Source organism: Macrotis lagotis, chromosome 2 (genome assembly GCF_037893015.1).
Source record: "Macrotis lagotis isolate mMagLag1 chromosome 2, bilby.v1.9.chrom.fasta, whole genome shotgun sequence".
NCBI lineage: Eukaryota > Metazoa > Chordata > Mammalia > Peramelemorphia > Peramelidae > Macrotis > Macrotis lagotis.
Genome location: NC_133659.1, coordinates 277,540,583 through 277,563,373, shown reverse-complemented (window position 1 = coordinate 277,563,373; position 22,791 = coordinate 277,540,583). Strand labels below are relative to the sequence as shown.

The window sequence follows — 22,791 nt, the reverse complement described above, 5'->3', positions numbered from 1 at the left end:
TGATTTGTTTTCTCTCTTTTCCTCTTTTTTTTTAGGTTGTTTTTTTTTGCAAGGCAAATGGGCTTAAGTGGCTTGCCCAAGGACACACAACTAGGTTAATTATTAAGTGTCTGAGGTCGCATTTGAACTCAGGTACTCCTGACTCCAGGGCCAGTGCTCTATCCACTGCGCCACCTAGCTGCCCCCTCCCTTTTCTTCTTGATGAAAAGAAAAAAGAAAATCCTTGTTATGAATGTGATCATTTATTATAATTTTAACAATGCCCATATTCTAAAATGTAAGTTTCATTTTGAATATTGAGTCTGTTACCTTTTAGTGAGGAGGTAGGTACCATGCTTCATCACAAGTTCCAGGAACCATGGTTATCAAAGCATTAATCAGAGTACTTAATTCCTTCAATGTTTCTTTTTCAGAGTTGTCAGCATATTGTTTTTTTTTCCTGAAGTTATATTTCCTAGTCTGTAAAGCCAAAAGTAATCTCAAAGTTTTTATCATTCCAAGGGGAGAATAAGATTGAAAATTCAATAATATAATACTTAAATATATTAACATGGTTTCAAATATTTACACATTAAAGACAAATTTCTTTCTTAACCTATTGTTTTATGTATATTATATATATTGGAACCTAGATTTTAAAAACTTATTCTAGAAATGCATTGTCATTTCATATGGAGCTAAGTCCCTTTCCCTGAGGCTTGCATCCAAAAGCATTACATTTTTAAGGGTAAGACATAAAGAGAAAAAAAAAGAAAAATATGAAGAAAGAGATAAAGGGAAAAGATGTTTTGGGAGCATCAGCTAAAGAATTCTAAAATTCTTCCTTAGTCTTTAAATGACTAAATTCACTTTTCCCTTTCAAAACAGGAAATCTATATTGGAGAATTATATGTAATTAAATGAAAGTTTAAGAGGTATAGACTTAGTTGCTAGCAGAGAACTTCGTTTACTTCCCCTTTCTTGAAAAGAATTCAAGGTAGCAATGATTATAATAGCTAAGCTTATGATAAGGCTTATTAAGATTTCTAGGTGTGTCTGTAAATATGACTATTTTTAGGTCCCCTGTATAACTCAGAGATTTGTCATTGTAAGAGTTAGCCATAGAGGATAGATGAAGTAGAAACAGTCTCAGGAAGGGGTTTCAATTTACATGCAGTTTGAACTACTGAAGAGTTTGAACTATCAAAGAGCAAGTTTGGTTTTTTAACAAGTCTGAGTGATAATCATGATATTTTGCCCTCTCATTAGTGGTCTGAAATTATTTTTGGATAGGTTCATTGAAAATAAGATTTTCACTTAGAAGTTATCATATTTGCCCAGATAAAGAAAATCTGGCTTCAGTACTTAGCAGGTCAGGTCCTCTCTTTGTGGGGTTTGCATTCTCTGACTCTAAAAAAACATTACAACCTTTTTTAATAGCACATCCTAATTATTATATAGATTAAACCAGGATAAAATTATCTGGAATTCTATGATTTTCTTTAGGTTCCTTCAAAAATTACAACCACATATTTAAAAACTCTTGTGTATTCATTAATATATTCATTTAGTCCTAGAACCCAAACATCATAGAGCAGATTCTTCAGAGCTCTTATCAGTGGAATTAGCTACTGGGTTAATTATGTAATTTGACAATTGCTTTGGTAGATTAAATTAGATACTATTTCTCATTCAAGAACTTTAATACATGCTTGTAATTTGGTGGGTATTAGCTAAAAGACTTACTGAATGATTCTTTTTTTTTTTGACAAAATAGAGTCACTAAGAGATGGGCATGATTAGTACAGCTGAACAACAAAAGCAACAAAATCCAATCTTCCAGTGATGAAAACATTTCCAGCCTTATTTCATCTGGTCTATAAATAGCAGATATGCTAGCATACCCTATGTTCCTGAGACTGGATTTTAAAAGTCTAACTTGCTTGGTAGGACCTAGATGACTCTCTTGTGCTTGGTAAAGCCTTTGACAATATGGGGGGGGTCATCTCTGTACTAGTCTAAGTCATCAAAATCCGGCTTTACTGTTTATCTAGAGGGTCAACTAGGTGGTTCAGTGGATAGAGTTCTAGTCAGTAAGACCTGAGTCCAGTTTCAGACACTTACTAGCTGGGTGACTCCGGGCAAGTCACTTAGTCCTTTTTGCTTCAGCTTCTTCATTTGTAAAATGAACTGGAGAAGGAAATGGCAAACAACTTCAGTATCTTGGCCAAGAAAACCTTACAAAGTGTCCCAAGGTATTGGACACAACTGAAAACAATTGAACAATAACAACCTTTATCTAGAAAAGTATATACGTACATGTAGAAAGGATGTGAAGTCCAGTAGAAATTAGTAATTGCCCAGTACCATAGAGGATGTCAAAAATGTCATTTTCTTGTTATAAATACAGAATATTTCACTTATAAGGGAAAAGTCATCTCAATCATACTACACCCCCCCACACATTATATTCTAAAAATTGATAAGAGTTACAGTACCAGGACAATGGAGAAAATCTAGGGCATATTGTGAAGCAATCAACCAGCAGAGAGGAGAGAGAGAGAGAATATATGCCATGGGAAATTGATTTTATAGAAGATTTCTGGGACCAGAGTCTGACTTTAAAGAGATAATTCCTCCTCAGGGAGTTGGAGTTAGATTTGAGATTTCTAATGGTTTTCTAGCTAGATGCTGGCATTCTTGAGAATTATAGAGCAGTCTTGAGTTTATATAAGGCTTGACAAAATGAGGGGGGATAATTATTATTCATGACATAATTGATCTGTTATATTATTTGGCAAAACTACCTAATAGTTATAAAATTAAAAGTGCCAACAGACTACAGCATAGACTATTTTTCCCATGTAGATAATTTGGAAGTACATTCAACCAGACTAATGTTTATCAGTTTAAATTAATGACAATAAATTTTGGGTTTTACATTTTAGTTCTTAATTTTCTTTCAATATTAGTGTTATATCCATAAGATTCTTGCATTTTAATTTTGGGAAAATATTCTAGACATATGGGAGGAACTGTTAGTATTTGAAAATGATGCCAAGAATGGGATGCAGATGTAACATTAGGAAGTTATATCCTCTTTGATCTGATTACTATGATTGATTTAGGAATTAGAAGTAACAAATAGAAGAAACATTTGTCCGGGAGACAATACTCTTCCTCTGTTAATAATTTGCTTTAAGTATTTGAATGCATTATGCTACTGTGTGTCTCAAGTTAATTTAGTTTTTGTAAACAGTAGACATTGGAAATCCTATCAGAGAATATGGTTTGGAAAAACTATAGTTCCCAAGGACTAGGAATACTAGAAATGTAACCAAAATGGGAAATACTGTGTTTAAAATGATAAATTCCATGATATTTACACATCTGAACTCTACTGGACTATAACTTATCAAGATTTCAATCTTATTTTTCAGTTTGCTAAGTTATAGAATTTAATATTTTCCTTTTTTATTTAATAAATATTTTATCTATATTTCCAGCTATGTACATTGGTAGTTTTTTAACCAATATTTTTTTTTCAAAGCTTTGAGTTTTACAATTTTTCTCCTGCCCTCTCTTCCCTCCCCCTGCCCCTAACAGAAAGCAATCTGATATAGGTCAATTAATATTTTTCTAAGAGAGTCATATAGCCCCAGGCAGCTGCCTGAAGGCATCTTTCCTGAATGTTCCACATCCATGCATGTGAAGTTCTAAAAAGGCCTTGAGTAATAATAGTGATGATGATGATAATCAATATTTTTATAGCACCTATTATGTGTTAGAAAGTGTACTTTCCAAATATGATCTCATTTGATTCTTACAATAAATCTGGGAGGTAAGTACTAATATCCCCATTTTAAAGATGAGGAAACTGAAGCAAATAGAAATTAATTTCACCCAAAGTCACATAGCTAGTTGGGGTAGTTAGGTGGCACAAATGGATGGCATATTGGGTCTAGAGTCATGAAGTCAGGATAGATCTGGCCTCAGACACCTACTAGCTAAGTGACCCTGGGCAAGTCACTTTAACTGTAAAATGAGCTAGAAAGGGAAATGACAAACCACTGCAGTATCTTTGCTAAATAAAGTCCCACAAAAAGGTCACAAAGAGTTGGACATGACTAGACAACAACATCACAGAGCCAGTAAGTTGCTGAGGGCAGATTTGGACTCCAGACTCCAGATCCAGAGCTCTAATAAGTTGTGCTACCTAACTGCCCTCTGGGGACCTGGTTGTTGTATCAAGGGCTAGCTTTAAAGGCAGGTGATTGGATGGAGAGATTAAAAGTTACAAATTTCAAGGCACAAACAAATATTAGTGTCTTTGGTTTTGTGGATTGAATGCTATCTACATAGACGGATTACTCAGGAACACAATCCAGGGATAACCTTAAGGCAATTAAAGAATAGATATAGACAGACTCCAGGGGAAGAACTGAAACCTTTCTCTTTGTACCCCTCAGGCAGAACAATTGATATTTGGTCTTACTTCTTCCTACACTTTGTATTAGCCAGTTCACAAAATTTTGCTCTTCTCCATATCTTGCTCCAACTTTTTTTTTTTTGGTCTAAATATGTCCCTACCATATTCCCAAATTTGACATAATGAATAGGAGCAAAGGAGGACAGCTGGTTCTGCTGCAGTCCAAAATTAGTTTGGTAACCTCTACATTTTCTTTTAATAAGCTAAGAATAGTATTGTACCTGTTGGAAAACCAATCAAGGCAAAGGAAGTGATAAAGTTATGCTAATACTACATAGAGTCAAAGGACCTAACATCCTCCTTTCAATTCTGCCAGTCCCTAAGGCAGGCCACTTCACTTCAGGGGAACTAGTTTTTCTTATCTTTTAAAAATGAATGGGCAACTTTCTAGTTAAGGGTCTAAGTGATGTTACTACCATTATTGCTTTCATAAGTAAGTATTTACTAGGGACCTGTTATGTTTCTGTGTTAGGCAATTTTCCTGTCAAGGAAGCTAAGGGATTATATGGGGATTCTTTTCTCTATCACTGGATCTCCACTGGGTAGATTACTTTGGCAAGGAATTAAAATATGTACCTCATGCAGTTTCAAAAACATTTACCTTTTGAAAGAAATGCTCATGTGTTTAATAAAAATAACAGGCATTTATAGAGTTCTTTATAAAACACACTACATGCCTTTTGTCATATGAACCTCCCAATAACCCAATGAAATAAGTGCTGTAGGCATCATTATTCTCATTTTTACAAATGAGGAAACTTACACTCAAAGAATAAATTTGCCCATGATCACAAACCTAGGCAACACTAGAGTAAGAATTTCAAGGTGTCTTCCTGACTCCAAATTCAATACTTGATCTACCATGCTTTCTCTCTTTCTCTTTCTCTCTCTCTCAATCTCTCTCTCTCTCTCTCTCTCTCTCTCTCTCTCTCTCTCTCTGTCTCTCTATCTCTTTATACATATATATAAAACTTTATGCGTATACATGTACATATACGTTATGCATGTATATGGGTTGAATGTCCACTTTTATTCATATCATATGTCTATTATTAAACTACTATATATATCAAATATATGCAAATTGTCTTTTTCCTGTCTTTTGAAATATCTATGATTTATTTAGTTGAGGTTCTGCAGGAAAAAATCTTGAGGACTTAAATATTTGATTTTATAAATAACAATCAAAGATTTGAAGAACTGTTCATTGAGGATTGAGAAATGAGAGCCAAACAGTATATACTCAATTACTATTATTTCTTTTCATTCACTTTAGGAAAGACCATAGTTTTAAATTTCATAACAGAGGTTCAAGTCTCTCTTGAACACTTTCTTTTGAAATGAGGGTAACTGGAATTTATTCAAAGATAAGTATTGGGGCTGAAAACAAAGAGCTTTTGAACCAGCCATTCATTCAACTCATCAGTGAACATAGAAAAACTGGAAAACATGTCACATGTCCAAATACTACTAAACAGTGCCAGGGCATTAACCATTTACTTGGATTTCATCCTTTCTCCCGCTCTAGAAAGCAGAAGCCACTGGAGAAAAACGACCAAGAGGCCGACCCAGGAAATGGGTAAGTAATAAAATTTCAATTCTATTTTCTCTTCTTTTGACTTCTTAGAAATCTCTTCATTATCTTGTATATGTTTGGGCAATTGGCAGTGAAAGGAGATATACAATTCTTTACATAAATCAATGTGGATATTTATCTTTCATTTTCTTCTGATTTTGTGAATCTTTGAATATGTTAAAGCAAAAGAGAAAATAGCACAGATAAATTTCCTATTTCTACTCTAATAGGACTATTTAAGTACTTTTTGTCTTATGACTATATAGACTTCTGGTACATAAAACTCAAAATTCATTCAGTACACTAAATATTATAGTAAATGAGAGGTGATTTCTCCCATAGATGCTTATATTCCTTTTCATTTGCTATTTCCCATATCTCCCGTTTCCATCTTTATAATGGAATTAAGTAGGATCTCACTGAAGAGTATCAGAAGGCCCATCACTTAGTAAAGAAGAAATAAAATCCACAATATGTTTTGTAGTGATTTTTCAGGATTTTCTTCAACCATCCTGTTTTTCTTCTACCTGAACACTACTCTTTTCCAATTATATGCAGTTTCTGCATATAATTTTATTTATATTGTACCATTTTTATCTCTTCATTGCTGTTCTCTTCTCTTTGCCACTTTTTCAAGGAAAACATGAAGTAATTTGTCTTAAAAGTTTTGAGCTGATACCTTGGACAAAACATTTCTATGCCTTTGAAATCTTGTCTTTTCTGATTTTCATACTGGGTGAAGATATCAAGGACTTGATGTATCATTGAAAGGCATATGTTGCAAGACTTTATGAAAACATCTGAGCCATCCCTGTTATTGACTTCAGTAAGATGTAATTTCTTGTTTTCATTGGCTAAGAATGGAACGGATTGTGTTGTAGCTTATTGAAAATCTCAGTTTTGGTACTTGAAGATTTTATTTCCTGTGCATAAAAGAAAAAATAAAAAGAAATTGTACATTTGTTTACAGACTAAGTACTTAACCAGGTTTATGCTTCTTATATTGGCAAGAATATGGTGTCAATAATAGTGAGGGATTCAATTCAGCAAAATCCTTTGGTGAAAAGCTTTGTCTGAAGAAATAAATTATTGACTTTTCTATAGAAAACAGACTTGCATTTTATAGCAAGTTTAATTCTTTCCAACAGTGTCATTCACTTATTTCTTGAATTAGAATTATATATTTTAAAGTCATTGGATTTACTGAGCTCATGGTTTGGAAACCAGTGTTTTTCCTTGTTATTTGTGCACTGCTTATTAAACCTGTTTGCTTCCTAAAATATATCCTGTAAATTGTACATAGTAATGGTTTAATATAATAGGATGGGTAGGAAATGCATCAAGTTTCTTCTAATGTGTTTTTTCTTTCTCATTTTCAAATTGAATTCCAAGACTAGTCCTTTGATGCCTTATATGTAATCTTTTATTGGTTGAGAAAATGTTAATACTTTTGTGAAGTGTTTGAGATTAGAATTTCTTTTTGGTAAGGAAAAGAAAGCAGGGTTATAGTTATAATTATCTATTTTCACACATATTTATGATATTGTTTAAGAAGTTGGAATCCCTTCTATACTTCCCTCAAAATGTAGTAAATGAGACTGCCTTTAAGTCATTAACAGACCAGTCTGGGCGGAATGGCAGAGGTAAGCTCCCAGTTTGTACCATAAGGTATCATGGTATTGTATCATACCTTCAGTAAATCTGCATTGAATATCACAAATCAAAGCTATCAATGACCACTGAATAACTTAATTTCTTTTAGAATTAAGTGAAGAATCATTTTATATCATTTGACCATTATTTTCTTAAATTTACAACCCTTTCTAGTAAATGCAAAGAGTTTGTGTCATATGTTGTTCATCAAACTGAAAAGCAATAGTTTTGCTTTTTCCTTTCAATATGGAAATGAATTGATGGACTGCTATAAAATTCTAGTAGCTAGAACTTTTGTCCATTCAAATTAGACATTTAACCTTGACCATTCTCAGTTTGGGGTTAGAAAAGGAATTCTACCTCATTCTTTAGTTAAGTGATGTGATATATTTAGAAATACTCACTTTGAGTGTACCATAGAGAAAAAAATTGATGAAATTAAGAAAATGGTGGTCTTGCTTAACCAGCAGAATGTTATCACCAGATACTTTGTGAAAACATCTCATGTTTTAAACTGGAAAATAAGGCAATAGATAATGAATTCATGAACATGAGATTCTTTTCAATGCTTTTTGGTGAACTTTTGCTTTTTTTAGGAAAAAGAAAATTAGCACTAGAGAAAAAATCTACTAAATTAGAATTTAGGGGTTTTAGTAAAAAAGTAGTATAAAAGATACTAAGGTTGACCCAGAAACTGACCCAAAGGACTGTTGTCTGAAGCTTAACTTCAGTTACTACAAAGTTATTAACAAACCCCAGCTGCTTCCATGAAGTACTGCTTCATCTTTCATTTGGTGAATGAGTGTATCCTGTATGTCAATTTAAAAACATGTTTCCCATTGCTTCTATTAACAAATATCTCTCTTTTGGGGGTCAGTTGTCCTTCCTGCATTTGAGAGCTTGTGATAAAGGAAGGTGATGTAATTTTATGTGGTAGTTCAACTTGTGAGGTTTACTTGATAAGGAAACAAGGAGTTTTTGTTTTTCCCATTTTGCAGAAGCGCAGACACTTGAGTGATAGATTGGGAGGAGGGGGGTATGGATAGAGGGGGCTGAATAACAATTTATATTGAAATTCATTGCAAACCAGTTAGATTGGAAAGTCCTGAAAATGTCAACACTGTGGTTCTCCTCCTAAAGGATTCAAGCTTCAATCTATTGGAGAAACTTAAAACTTCATTTTTGAGGTTGAACCCCAAAAGTATGTTTAGGTGTTCATTTCTGTTTTTTTTCCCCAGGTGTTTGTTACCCTTTCTTTTTCTAGCATTTTCTAAATTCAGAGATAAATAACTAGAATTCAGAAAAGGCAATCCAAATTGGCAGTATCTTGTAGATACTGTAGCATTGCAATAGATTCACAAGTGAAGAAACAATTTTGATATAAAAAGAAGCACCTATAAGGTAGTGGAGTGTATCAAGGGTAAAGCCTTTTTTTTCCCTTTGGAAACTTAACAAAAACATATTTGAAAAAGTAGAATTCTCTTTAAAATATGGCTTTCTAAGTAAACCACACAATGATAAAAATATGAATTCTCTAATGTATATGATCTTTATAGAAGAGTGAAAGTAGCCTTTTATATTCAGCCTTCTCCTTTACAAAGCTATACTTTGTAAACCCAAGTCTAATCCTCTAGGAACAAAGTTCTTTGTCTGTGTGTGTGTGTGTGTGTGTGTGTGTGTGTGTGTGTGTGTGTGTTTAAGAAGTGGTCTGCTAACATATACTAAATCAGTCACTAGAACTAAGATATTAAACAAGAAAACAATAATTTTAGGATGTAAGCATTTAATTTGGTTTTCTTTCCATTCATATAGAAATGTATCTATTTAAAAGCTTAACACCAAAGTGCTTTAATTTTCATGATTTGCAAAACTTTTACTTTGAACAATGTCCTGAGTTGTTAAACTCATTTATTCATTGTATTCCAATTTACTGACAGTGGCTGAATGATATCTAACAATTGAGTTTCATGAAGGAAATTTATTACTATTAATGGAATAAAGGAAAGATCACTTTTTTGTATAGGGAGGACTGCTTTGGAAGGAATGACATAGTGTAACAACTATTTTGTGGTATTTAAAAACCATAATTTTGGTAGATTATGTGGTGACTGAGAGATTTTGATCATTTGTTTGTTTGTTTTTGCCACTGGTGGCTGGATAGCAAATTGCTTTTGAGGAAGTACTTCAGATAAATCTCTGAGTTTCTTTTAAAATTACCATCATTTCAACACACATATGGCAAAGGAATTTATTTATCTTTCTCTTTGCTAACAATTACTAGTATTTTGATATTTGTTTACTATCATCAAATAAATATTATTCACAATTTTCGTGATAGTTTTCTTCTTGATATTTGAGTATTTGAAAGGTAGTAGAAAATACTCTTTAAAGTAGGGAGAATTGTATTTAAAGATGTGCTGTATTTAACGATGACAAAATTTCATTTCAAGACTTTATTTTATCCACATTCATACCTTTATTTTAAATCTCTATGATGGGACATGGATAATGAATTAAGAAATTAAAATTTCTTATTAAAATGAATTTAAAATTTCACAGTGATTATATTGTCTACCAAGTCATTTCACAGAATTTAAATGGTCATATTCGGAGTTGAAACTAAAGAACAATCTGAGTAGTTGAATATGAGTAGCTGAATATCTTTGGATAAAGTCACTTATTCACCCATATTTTTCTTTTCTCTTATTTAAATAATGAAAAACATAATGCTACCCTGCTGAGCAAGAATATCCTGTAGATAACTAATGGTGGTAAAACACTTGATGGTTGTAAAACATTTTTAAAAAGCTTTATTGCTATAACTATCTATTATCCTGGGACTGATTATTCAGTTTGTAGATTATCCAGTTCCTTCCATTCTTTTCCTCTTCTCTCCTGTTGCCTGCCCTTTGGCCATCTCCCTGCTCATTAGCGCCTCCACCAGATGGTTGGCAGAGTGAAGAATAGAAGATCAGGAAAACTCAAAATAATTTTACTGCTTGTTAGTAGCTCTGGTAAAAGATTTGGTGGGGGAATAGATCCACACTAATGGCATACAGGAGGTTTTCAGATTATCTGTAGATTTAATTTATCCGGACTACTCCAATTCTGTCATAATTTCTAGACTTTTAACCTATATGGTAATGTGTGTGTGTGTGTGTGTGTGTGTGTGTGTGTGTGTGTGTAGCTCTCTATCTATGTATGTTGCTACTTTTCTTCCTAGGACTTTTTAGTGGATTATATTTTTCTGCTATATGTCTCCAGTATTATTCAGTTTTAAGTTAGCGGATCACAGTGGCCTTGTTGAGTAAAGGGGAAAAAGACAAGGCCTATTTAATATTTCCTGGGTTCAAATTGCAAAGAATTTCATTAATTCTACTTTTGATTTTAATTAATAAAATATTTGTTAAATTAATAAATAAAATATATAAATTGATATGTATATAGTTCTTTAAGAGCTACATACATTCATTTGAAAATATTTAACTTAGAGTGAGGCAGGTTAGTTTAATGGAAAGAATAGCATCTTGGGATTCATGAATCATATCATGGTCTAGAGTAAATCATTTCATCCCTTTGTACTATAGTTTTAATCAATTAAATTAAAAAATAGTAGCAAAAATCTGCCTTCTAATACTAGTAGTAATAGTAAGTGACATTCATGTCACAATTTCAAATTTCCAAAGAAGGTGTCTTGTATCAGCTTTCTCTTAGTCTCTGGTGCTATGGAAAATACTGTATAAATGGAATTAAGGAAATATCTCTCTCACAAATTTACCATTTAAGACAGACAACATCAACAGACATAGATACAAAAGACATATTAAACAAACAACAAGTATTAACCAACTACCTAACATAAAACTGTCAAATCAGCAAAGTCAAAAGGGTATATCCTCTGAAACTTTTGTAGATTATTCCTTTTAACCAGCCAGGTTCAGTGCTGGTCTTAAAACTGAAGTGGATCTCGTAGGTAAATGCATCATGTTGTGGAGCCTTTAAGATCCTCATAACATTCAATATTTGTTCAGCAAACATTTATCAAGTGGCCCTTCTATGTGTAGAGTACCATGTTATGGGGAGTTAAATATTCCTTGTTGAATTTTTAGCAACCCTGGGAATTTTCAGGAAAATGTTCTGTGATTTTTTTAAGTCCTGCCTCTGTGCTCATGCCTTTCCCTAGTGGTTTCTAAGGCAGAATTCCTTAAAAGGCAGGTCCCTTCCCTGACCCTCCCCTCTCCCCCCACCCCCAATAGTGTATACCAGAAACTTCTGTTAAGTTCCCTAAAGGACTTGGGATCAAGGAAATTCTATGTAGCCAAGTTTTGAAGGTACAGATCAGAAATTCAGGTTCAGTAGGTTATGATTCTGCTTCTTTAATTCCATAAAGTATAATCACTCAAAGTAATTAGGGTCCTCTATAGATAAAGCATAAATTAGAGAATCCTTAGACTCCTAAACACATGAGCATCTATGTACCTTCCTCTATTGTCTGATTCCCCACCCCACAACTGATTTGATTATATAATGTTCTACTCATTTAGAAATTTAATGGATCCATGTATTTCCTCTAATGGACTAGAGGTCAACTCATGATTCAGCTTATCTTATTTTCATTCATATATTGCCATAAATCTTTTATAAAGGATCCACCAATGTTTTGGAGAACTTCTGAGTCTTTGAACATTGGGTGATAACCAGCGTAGATCTTGGTCTTTTATTCTATTCTTACTTCATGACTAGCCCTTACTTTTTTATGGAGGAGCATGGATAGATTAAATCTTTTTTTTTTTAAACTTGAATCCTACAGATAGTGTTCAGCTTTCCAAGGTAACCTCACACTACATCTTAAAGCATTTTAATGACAGAATTGGTTTGCTGGGAGTAGGGAGGAAGAGTTTAAATGAGTTAATTTCATTGAGATCAATATAAAGTCCTACCCTGCTATCCAAACATCAGCAGTATGTGCAGATGATAGGGGAGATATAGCTTGACTTTTATGTTTTTCATGTGGAAAAGGGTTAGTAGTTTTGGTTGACTGAAAGTTAAATAAAGTCAATAGCATGTTGAGGGTCTAAAAAAAGTGCCTTAAAAATAAGCAGAGTGTACAGAACAAGGAGGAATTATAGTCCTACCCTGCATTGGTTAGATAACCTGGGAGCCATGTTTTACAAGGAATAACAAAGAAGGTGAGGGGAATTGATACCATGTCATTTGAAGTATACTTGAAAGAACTAGAAATGTTTAGATGAGAGAAGATTTACAATGTACATGATTGTTATCTTCAAATATTTCAAAGGATTAGGCTTATTCCATGTCCTCCAGAGGAAATATCTAGGAACATTAGGTAATAGCTCTGAGGAGGCAGATCTTTGCTGAATATAAGAAAGACATATTAAAAACTAAAGTGGTTTGAAAATGCAATGAGTGGCTTTGTTGAGAATGAGTTCCCTATCACTGAAGTGTTTGAACAGAGATTGATTGAGTGGCCATTTATCAGGAATTCTATTGAAGGAATTCCTGCTTTGAAGTGGGTGAGAGTGTAAATTATCACAAACATTCCTTCCAACTCTAAGATTCTATTATTCTATTTCTCACACTCTCAGAAAATGATTTTTGCTAGTTTTATTCCATATGTGCAGAACACCTGTGTCTCAGTTTAACAGAAACAAGTATTTGCCTTTTTTTCAAAGGCTCTTCTTTTTTTTTAATATAAAGTACCTAATGGTGAAATTATATGAATGTGCATCAGGGAACACATCACTATCCAAGAAATGAAAAAAGAAGAGGGTAATGAGAAGGCACAATCTGGGTATGAATAGGCTACAAAATGTAACAAGAAAAGGAAATTTGAAGAATTCTAGTAAAGAATACTCCCAGAGAAATGTATGATTAAACAGATGGGATAGAGGAACACATAGAAAGAGGGATAACCAGCATGCTTCCCTAGTATCCTTGCATGTGAGGAGAAGGGAAGGCCTAGAGCATCTTGGGTGGTCTCTATAGTGAACTAATGGAAAGAAAGATAAGTTGAACAGAATAGGCAGGCATGGACAGGTTCTCCACATTGATGAGATCACTGATCCATGTGAGAATTACTCAGTGACCTGCTCTACATTATTCATTTCTAGTCACATACCTGTGCAACGCTTTCCTTTCATCCTCATTATTTTTTTTTTAAATTAACAAATATCTCTTGACATTGGAATGAATAATTTTCTTTACTGGACTTCTTTTGAGAAATGTTCTTAAAACTAAAAGACAGTTAACCAATGGACTTGACTTACTAATTTCATTTGAAAAATCTAACACTTCCTCTTTATTTCACAAAATGAATACATATTCCGCAATCCGAATAACAGAGCTTATGGGCTCAGTCTCATAATTTAGAACTTTAAGTATTAACATTACCAATAAAGGAAGAAAGATCTGCCAAGTTCCTGGACAATCCAAATATTTTCAGTCTTTGGGGAGCACCCTATTATAGGAATCACAAAGGCTGAGTGAAGAGGTGAATGACTAAAAGAACAGCCATATGTGGAGGAGCATGAAATCATATGGTTATAGCTCATAATGTTTCTAAACTTTCAAGCATTATACAAATGCTAGCTAATGTTGCTTTTATCATACCATTATTAATCTTTCAGTTTTCATTCTTCAAAATATTCTGATTTTTTAAAAGACTTTTATCCCCTTGGTTTGTATCGGAGGCACTTGATAAAATATAATTTCCCAATTTATAAAAAGGGGGATATTTTCTCTTTTTTGTCTTTGTTCATTCAGTCTGCCCAGTTCTAATTTGTCTTTGAAGTCTTGATTGAAAAATGACCTTTTTATTGTGATTTTGAAGCCTGAAGCCATTTGTAGTTGATAGATCTAAGAGGGAGACACTGAGTTTATGACACAGCCGACTGTGTATTTCCTGGTTTTACCCCTTGGTCTGACATTTCAATAAGTGGCACTGTTCACTATATTGAAGCATGAATTCGTATGTCTTATAGACCAACAATCTATGATGTGATTATGGTTTTATTTTTCTTTTAAGAGAAGAAAGTCAGACTTTCCTTTTGCTCCATAATTCTCTTCAATCCTTTATTCTCCCCTCCCATCTTTAGACTTGTGAAGTTGGATATGCTTCCCACATATATGGATGAAACTGTTTTTCCCAACTCTAACTCCCCACCCTTTATAATTCCTTTCATAGCAATGGTATAGAGTTTAATGGTGTTTATTGTACATTTTTGACATTCTGTTTGGATTTTCCATTTTAAGTGTGTTCATTTCCAGACCGTCAAACTGGAGGAATGGTTGAGTTCTGTGTATTTTGTTTAACAGTCTTCCTGTGGTGGTAGCCTACTTTTGTGACCATTAAAATTTATCAATGAATCAGGCAGGTTTAAGATTTTATGCTTTACATCCTGTCTGTTGAGAATAATTGCTGAGATACTCAAACCCTTTAAAATCCATAGTTTTCTTATAAACAATAAAATGGTGACTTTTCCCCCATGTGTAACCTTAATCTGCTTTGACTGTTAGATCAATTATCCTAATAGAGATCAACTTGACTTTTTTCAACTTATAAAAAAAACATATATGTGAGCTTCACTATTATGATGTTATCATACATGTCTGAACATTCTGGGGGTTTTCTTAGTATTTAAAAAACTAATTCATACTCTAGTCACTTGCACTATATTATTTCCTGTTAATGATATTAAGTATCTTGAGAAATCTGATCCATGAGTTGACTTTATTGGGAACTTGGAAGTGTTCATAGCATGAATGCCTGTGCCAATGTAGTGTAAAATCATTTTTGTTTGTTTTATTCTGATTAGGCCAGATATTGTGCACTAAAAAAAGACACGAAGTATTTAGCATTGTTTCAGTTTGCTATTATTTTGGCTATATAGAGTATTATGCAAATATTTAACCTAATGAAAGGAAACCTTTATATTGCCAAAATACTTCCTATTAAGCATTTAAATGTACTTGAATAGGTGTGCATAAATATATAAAGTTTGATGGTACTTAGAACTTTAGAGTCAGAAAAAAATAAAAATTTCATATAATATAGCTACATTGTTCATTTTGACAGAAAAAACATACTATGTGTGTATATACTTAGAGATATATATTAAATATATATATATGTAAATGCATGTACATTTTATATGTATGTGCATTTGATATAAAAATTCATATATCTGTATGAATGTATATACATATATTTATATGTCTAAATATATATATATATATATATATTTGTATATGTATTTAAATTTTTCTGAGCCAGTTTCCACATCTACTAACTAAGGAGTTTTGACTAGATGATTTCTAAATTTCTTTCTAGTTTGATTTAACTATCATGTTTTAAAAACATCTTTTTGGAAGATGACTTCACAAGCTCTCTTGATAATCGGTTCAGAGTTTAACAACCTTTAATGTTAGTTGGTTCTTTAAGTCTAACTGAAATCCATCCTAATATAGCTTTGAGTCCATTTCCTCTTGGTCTGTTCTTACAGAGATGGAGAACAGCTGGTTGCTAGCCTCTGTAAAATAAATCTTGCTATTTATGAAAATTTAATAAGTCACTCCCTCAGCCTTCTCTTCTTCATGTTAACATTTCCAGCTTTCTAACCTTTTTCTTATACATTCTATTTTCCAAACTGTTAATCATCATTCCAAATATAGTCAACATTCTAAAGCATAATGGAAAATCTGCAACACATTATAAACCCAGTTGAATATAGGGATCTGGTCACCTGTAGACCCTAATGTAACATGGGTGATCATTTTACAATATGTTCCTCCTCTCAAAGATCCATCCTTTTGTATAGAAAAGGGGGGAGGTTTGGAAAAACAACATATTTGAGATTTTAGGTGGCGTTCCACAGCCATGGCCCTCCATGTCAGGAAAAAAAGGGTAGAGGGAGGTGCATTCTCATTTCCTCTTATTAGGGAGCCAAACTTGACCATTTAAAAATTATAGCATTTAATTTGGATTTTTGTTGTTTTTGTTATTAGCTTCATTTAAATCACCATAATTATCTTTTATATTGTTGTTCTCTTCCTTCTAACTTCGATTGGTATCAGTTCATATATGTTTTCCCATGTTTCTCTGCAGTCTTCACATCCACAATGTGTCACAGGTTTTTAAATCATTTTCCAAATAATGGGTATCTACGTTGTTTTCTTTTCTACTGTACAAAGTTGATGTTCAGATATTCTGATTCTAAAGAGAAGTATGGTATGTCAAAACACTGCAAAAGACCACTTTAATAGAGAGATAGTAAGGATTAATTAGAGTAGTGCTGATCTTAGAGAAAAGTAGATTTTTACAATATCTCTGAGCAAAAGACAGCTCTGACCTGTCCTGATACTGTTATAGAAACAAAAAAGAAGGGAAGCATAAAGGAGAGATTGTGAAAGTTAAAGTAGCATATTTTTATAATGAACTATATGCTGCATAGGGGTAGAAGGGAATTTATGGTGAAATGTGGTATTGGGGAAACCAAGAAGAGGAAACAGAGTTTCCGATTTGAAATCACTTATCTACTATGGGCAAATGAGGGAGTAGGCAAGTCAAATGAGAAATAGCATGCTTTTTAATAAAGCTATTAGACACCTTGGTATACATTTGCTTAGATCACTATTGTATTCATATTTTTGTTTTCTTGATCCCCTTTCAATATAAATTGTAGAACTCAAAACATACCAGTTTCAAAAATGAAGAGTGATATTTTCTAAACACTAAAACTATAGTCAAATAGTCAGGTTGATCATTTTATTGAAACTCTTGTGATACTAGATCTGATAGAAAGAAACTTGGAAAACAGAGTGCTTTGTTGCTGTTTTTTAAATGAAGGTGGGTGATTACCAATGTATATTGTGGAACTGTGGAAAGGAATTGTGGTAAACCTGAACTGTAGTGAGGGATTTGGCCTATTGGCATTGCCTCCTCTCTCTATCCCTTTTAGTGTGTTATACACCTCTTTGTCCTTCCACTCCCCAGTCCTGTTAATGCTTCTCTCTCTTTCTACCTCTCTCAACTCTGCTTCATATTTCCCTCAGATACTTCATTTTAAATACAATTTTTAAAAATACAAAATCCTTCTCATTTTTAACTTCTAAGGTATGGATCTTTGGGAGGCAGGATATGAAGGTAAAATGAAGGTAAGATAAGAAATAAAGATACTGTGCATCCTTTCTTATCTCTAATAGAGTCTCTTTTTTGTTTTAAGATGCAGGTCTGGTATCATTTTTTATATGAAATATTTCTTGATCACACCTTGTGTGATCACACCTTGATCTACCTTTGTGACTAGTGCTCTCCTTCCAAAACCATTTTGCCTTTGAATATTTTGTATGTATTTGTAATTTTCAAATTATATTTTTGCTGTAAATGGACCTGTCTCACCCATTAGAATTTAAGCTCTTTAGGAGTAGGGATTGTTTCCTTCTTTATATTTATGAGTAACTAGTACAGTGCCTAGCATATAGTAGATATTTAATAAGTGCGTGTTAATTGATTGCTTCTCAGTAGCTTCACAATGTCACCCTTTGGTGTTTGTGTGTGTGTGTGTGTGTGTGTGTGTGTGTGTGTGTGTTGTAGTATAGTGTTGTTACCATGGAAGGATTGCAAAACACATATTTGAGGGCCAGTATAGAATGAGTGACCATTATCTTTAGTCATCTAAAGGGGCATTATTTTTTTATGCCATTAGATTTCACTATTCAGGGATCTCCCAGATCTCTAGTTGTTCTGGAAATCTAAGTCAACAACCCATGTTCCTATTTCCATTTGCCATGAAGACATGACAATTTTTTTCAGATGTAGAAAATGTTCTTGGTGTTCTTTGCTTTTTTATCCTCCAGGTTGGATTCTCCCAGCTTCAGGATATAGCCCACATTCTGTCATTTGACCTTGGTCTACCTTGAGGAAATATTAAACAATGGTGCTATTTTTAAATCCCTCAGTATTTTTTGATTTTTTTGATATTGTCAATGCTTTCTAAACATACCCTCAGTATTTTAATTATATCCATTAAATTTCATCATTAATATCAATTTGCAAAAGATGATCATTAAAAAATGTAACTAGCAAACAATGAAATGCCCTCTATTCAGCAGAGTACTTTACACATAGTAGGTTCTTAATAAGTTCTGAATGGGTATTATTTTATTGAATATGAAGAATGAAGTATAATCTAGGGTTGTTAGAAACAACTACACTAATATGAATTTATAGTCTTGAAATACAGGCGATCCAATAAGTCCTCAAAAGTATAACTATTCTTAACTTATGTCTATCCAGTAAGTCCTTGAAAGTATACCTATTCTCAACTTATGTCTACAAAATTATAGGAGAAGCTAGTAATTGTTCCTCTTAGTCATTAAGGAAACTAGCATTATATCTTTCAGTGCAGTGATAATGAGACCTGGCTGCTCCTAACTAACATGTCCTAAGGCAACCACCTGCCTTGGGAGATGAATTTTTTGACAGCTCATTTACATTAAAGTAATTGAACCATTAACACAACTAGAGCATGAAAATATATGAAGGTCACAGAGAAATGCATGGAATGCAATGAATAATTTTTTAGTGACTGCTAGTATATAAAACATGGGGACGAGAGACAGAGACACATATACATAGAGATGGAAAAAAGGACAGGGACACACACAGAGAAAGACAGTAGACACAGAGACAGACAAAAACAGAAAGAGAGAAGAGGAAGAAGGTGAAGAAGAAGAAAAAAGAAACAAAGAAAAGAGCTCATTGTGATGAAGTAGATAAAAATTTGACCTCAAACCTAAGGAAGAACTAGATTCAAGTCTGCCTTTGACTAATTTTGGTTAATATCATGTGATCTTGGACAACAGCCATTAGAGCGCTCTAGATAGTTTTCTAAGCAGAAAAAGAATCAACCTGCATTGGCAGGAGATCCTCAACTGGATGTTCCCTTTATCAATGAAATCACAGCTCCAGTCTTTATTCCTAAGTTTAAATATTCTGTAAATATGGTAAAGATGAAGTAAAAAAAACAAACAAAATAAAAAACCAGCTCCTTCCTTAAAGAAAATAGCAAGCACTTGGGGAATATAACTGATAGAGAAATATTTCTACTACATAATTTGAGGATGGTATTAGAGGATAAACAAGTGTAAGATCAGAAAAGATTTCATGGAAGATGTACGACCTTAGAAATGCTTTAGAAGGTTTCCTATTTTAAGAAATTACTTTATCTAAGTTTGATTAAATAATTGAATTCATCTTACATTTATTAAGACTCCATAGGTTGCATTGTTGTGTACTAAGCACAGCAGCTATAGAGTGGAAATGACTGCAGATAAGTCTCTCCTCGTGAAACTTATTGTCTAGAAATTAGGGGTGATAAGACAAACAAGAATAAGTTTTCATAGAAATAGTCTCCCTTCTCCAGATCTAAAAAATCCTTTTAAAGTTCAATTTAAATAGCCCTTCTCCAATGAAGCTTCTCTTGTTTTAGTGGTCAGTCAAAGCCATCCCTTCAGCCCGAGTGGGGAGTTGGAAAGATTGAACTGATCAAATGAGATATTATTTGTAAAGTCCTTAGCAAAGTGCCTAATACACACCAGTTAGCAGTCTATAAATGCTTATTCCCTTCCCTTTTCCCCTTCTCCCCCCTTGGACTTGTAATTTCATTGGAATAGAGAATCCCAGTGAGGAAATTGAACCAGATTAGAACCTGCTCTGCATCTTAGAGAGCTGCCCAGAATGCTGAGAGATGAAATCCTTCCTTGGGCCAGGTTCATGTAACCAGTAAATGACAGGCAGGATGTTCTTGACTCTAAGAGTTAAGGCTCTGTACTTTATGCTCCATAGCATACAACCCACTATTGATGTCAGGGATACAAAGCAAAATATAGTCATCTCCCTTAAGAAGACAGGAATGGGCACAGTTAAAATAATTAACTTTGATAGAGAGTCAAAGTCAGTCACCATTATTTGTCATAACATGAAAAGATGCTTCTCAATCAAGATGCTTCTAATAGGTAAATGCAGTATTTTTCATCTCCATTAAAAAAACTTGTCTGTTCAGTAGGATGATATTGAGTGTGACTCAAAGGGCATGAACTTTTATGTTCTATGAGAAGAAAGTAACATCAATAGCTTGAGCCTAAATCTTCTGCACCAATGAAGTCTTAGAAACAGTTTCCTTACTTTTGGGGTAGGGGTGGGAGGAACTACAAAAACTGGTCTACCCTAAATGGTAGATATTGCTCCTAAAGCAAAAGGAAACATTATTAATGTTTAAAAACTGAATTGTGGGGTGTATTTTTCCTGAGAACAACAGGAGTGGGAGGGCAATCATCTCAAATTATGAAGCAACACATCTTGAGTAGTTAAAGCTGATCCATTTTGTGGTGTTAACACAGCCTTGTATCAACAAGATCATGACATTATATACAACATGCAAGTGATCACACAAACTAATTTATTTTCATAGCTATTCTCACACAGTCATTTCTTGAAGGAGCTTAAAAATCTAAGGGAACCTCAAAAATGTACTTAAAAAAATCAAGCACCCATGCTACAGCTAAATAAACACATAAAATAATAGTATATGTCATTTAAATCTCTTTAGAGGAGGGAACTATCTTACTCAGGATAGACATTCAAATAATAAAGGAATGACTGAATGAATGAATAAATGTCAGAAGTCACATATGATTAAGTACTATGGGTGATACAGACAGTGGTATGCAAAGGAAAAGGTCACTGCAGGCTGGGGAGGTCAGGAAAGTTTTTAATAGAGGAGGTAGGGATTGAGCTGGACTTCAAAGGCAGGAATAAGTAAGATTTATAGAGGCAGAGAGGAAAGGGAAGGAAGGATTATGGGATCATTGATTTAGAACAGGGATTCTTCACTGTGTATGTGTGTGTGTGTGTGTGTGTGTGTGTGTGTGTGTGTGTGTGTGTGTGTGTGTGTGTGTGTTCTGGAAATCTGGTGAAATTTCTGGGATCCCTTTTCAAAATAATGTTTATTGCCCACATTTATAATTGAAGTACATACAAATTTCACTTAAAGGTTAGTGGGAAAAAAATGTAATTTTTTTTCCCTTTCCAAAGTCACAGACCCTGTGGAATCTACCTCCATTCCCTTCAAGGGACTATTTTGGTTATCTAGACTAGTGGTATCAAATAAAAATAAAAACAAGGGCCATTATTCCATGCATAAAAATCCCCACAAGATGTATTTGACTTAGTTTTATAATGTAATATTCTCTATGATTTATTGTATTTTTATTTATTTTGTTAAATATTTTACAATTATGTTTTGCTATAATTCAGGCAGCACTCAGAGGTTATGAGTTTGACACCTCTCATGAAGGCAAAACTGATTTATAAATGAGGAAACAAGTCTAGAGAGATCAAATAAATGCCTTGTCTATTTGTCTAGCTTGTAAAAGGTAGGATTTGAACTCCTGTTGCTGACTTCAGATTCAACTGTAGCCACATTTTGGAGGACTAAATTTCACCTTACAGAATTTAGACTTTGTCTTGGTGCGGGGAGGAAAGTAATCAGAAACAGGGGGTTGATGTGAAGAAAACAATGCTTTAGAGAGATCAATCTGGCATCTGTGTGCCAGGTGGATGGATGACCAAGAGTTGGGGAGATGAGAGAGGGAAGCAGAAAAACCTCTTCAAAAAGACTCTTGCAATGATCTAGGCATGAGGTGAGATAAGCCCAGGAAATATACATAATTGTCAGAAATAGAAAATCTCAGAATTTGAAGGGATCTACAATTGTTTTTTTCTAATCTAGTCTCTATCTTTACAAGACCAAGACCAACATATCCAGCAAGTAGATCATTCAGTCTTGACTTGAGATCTTTGAATGGGAAGCCATTATCTTCCCAGGGAATCCATTCCACTTCTGTTCAGTCATTTTCACCCGTGTCCAACTCTGTGACCCCATTTGGGCAAAGATCCTAGAGGAGTTGTCATTTCCTTCTCCAGCTCATTTTGCATATGAGTAAACTGAGTCAAATAGGGTTAAGTGACTTGCCCAGGGTCATGCAACTGGTAAGTCACTGAGACTGTATATGA

At 33.7% G+C, this 22,791-nt stretch overlaps 1 protein-coding gene across 1 annotated transcript in view; it reads left to right on the top strand.

Moving 5' to 3' along the window:
- The window catches only part of HMGA2 (high mobility group AT-hook 2), a 196,400-nt gene that overhangs the window by 9,220 nt on the left and 164,389 nt on the right, over positions 1-22,791 (top strand). Inside the window, exon 3 of the mRNA XM_074226212.1 lies at positions 5,997-6,047. Within this exon, the coding sequence (XP_074082313.1) occupies positions 5,997-6,047 (51 nt within the window). The remainder of the gene's footprint in view (positions 1-5,996; positions 6,048-22,791) is intronic.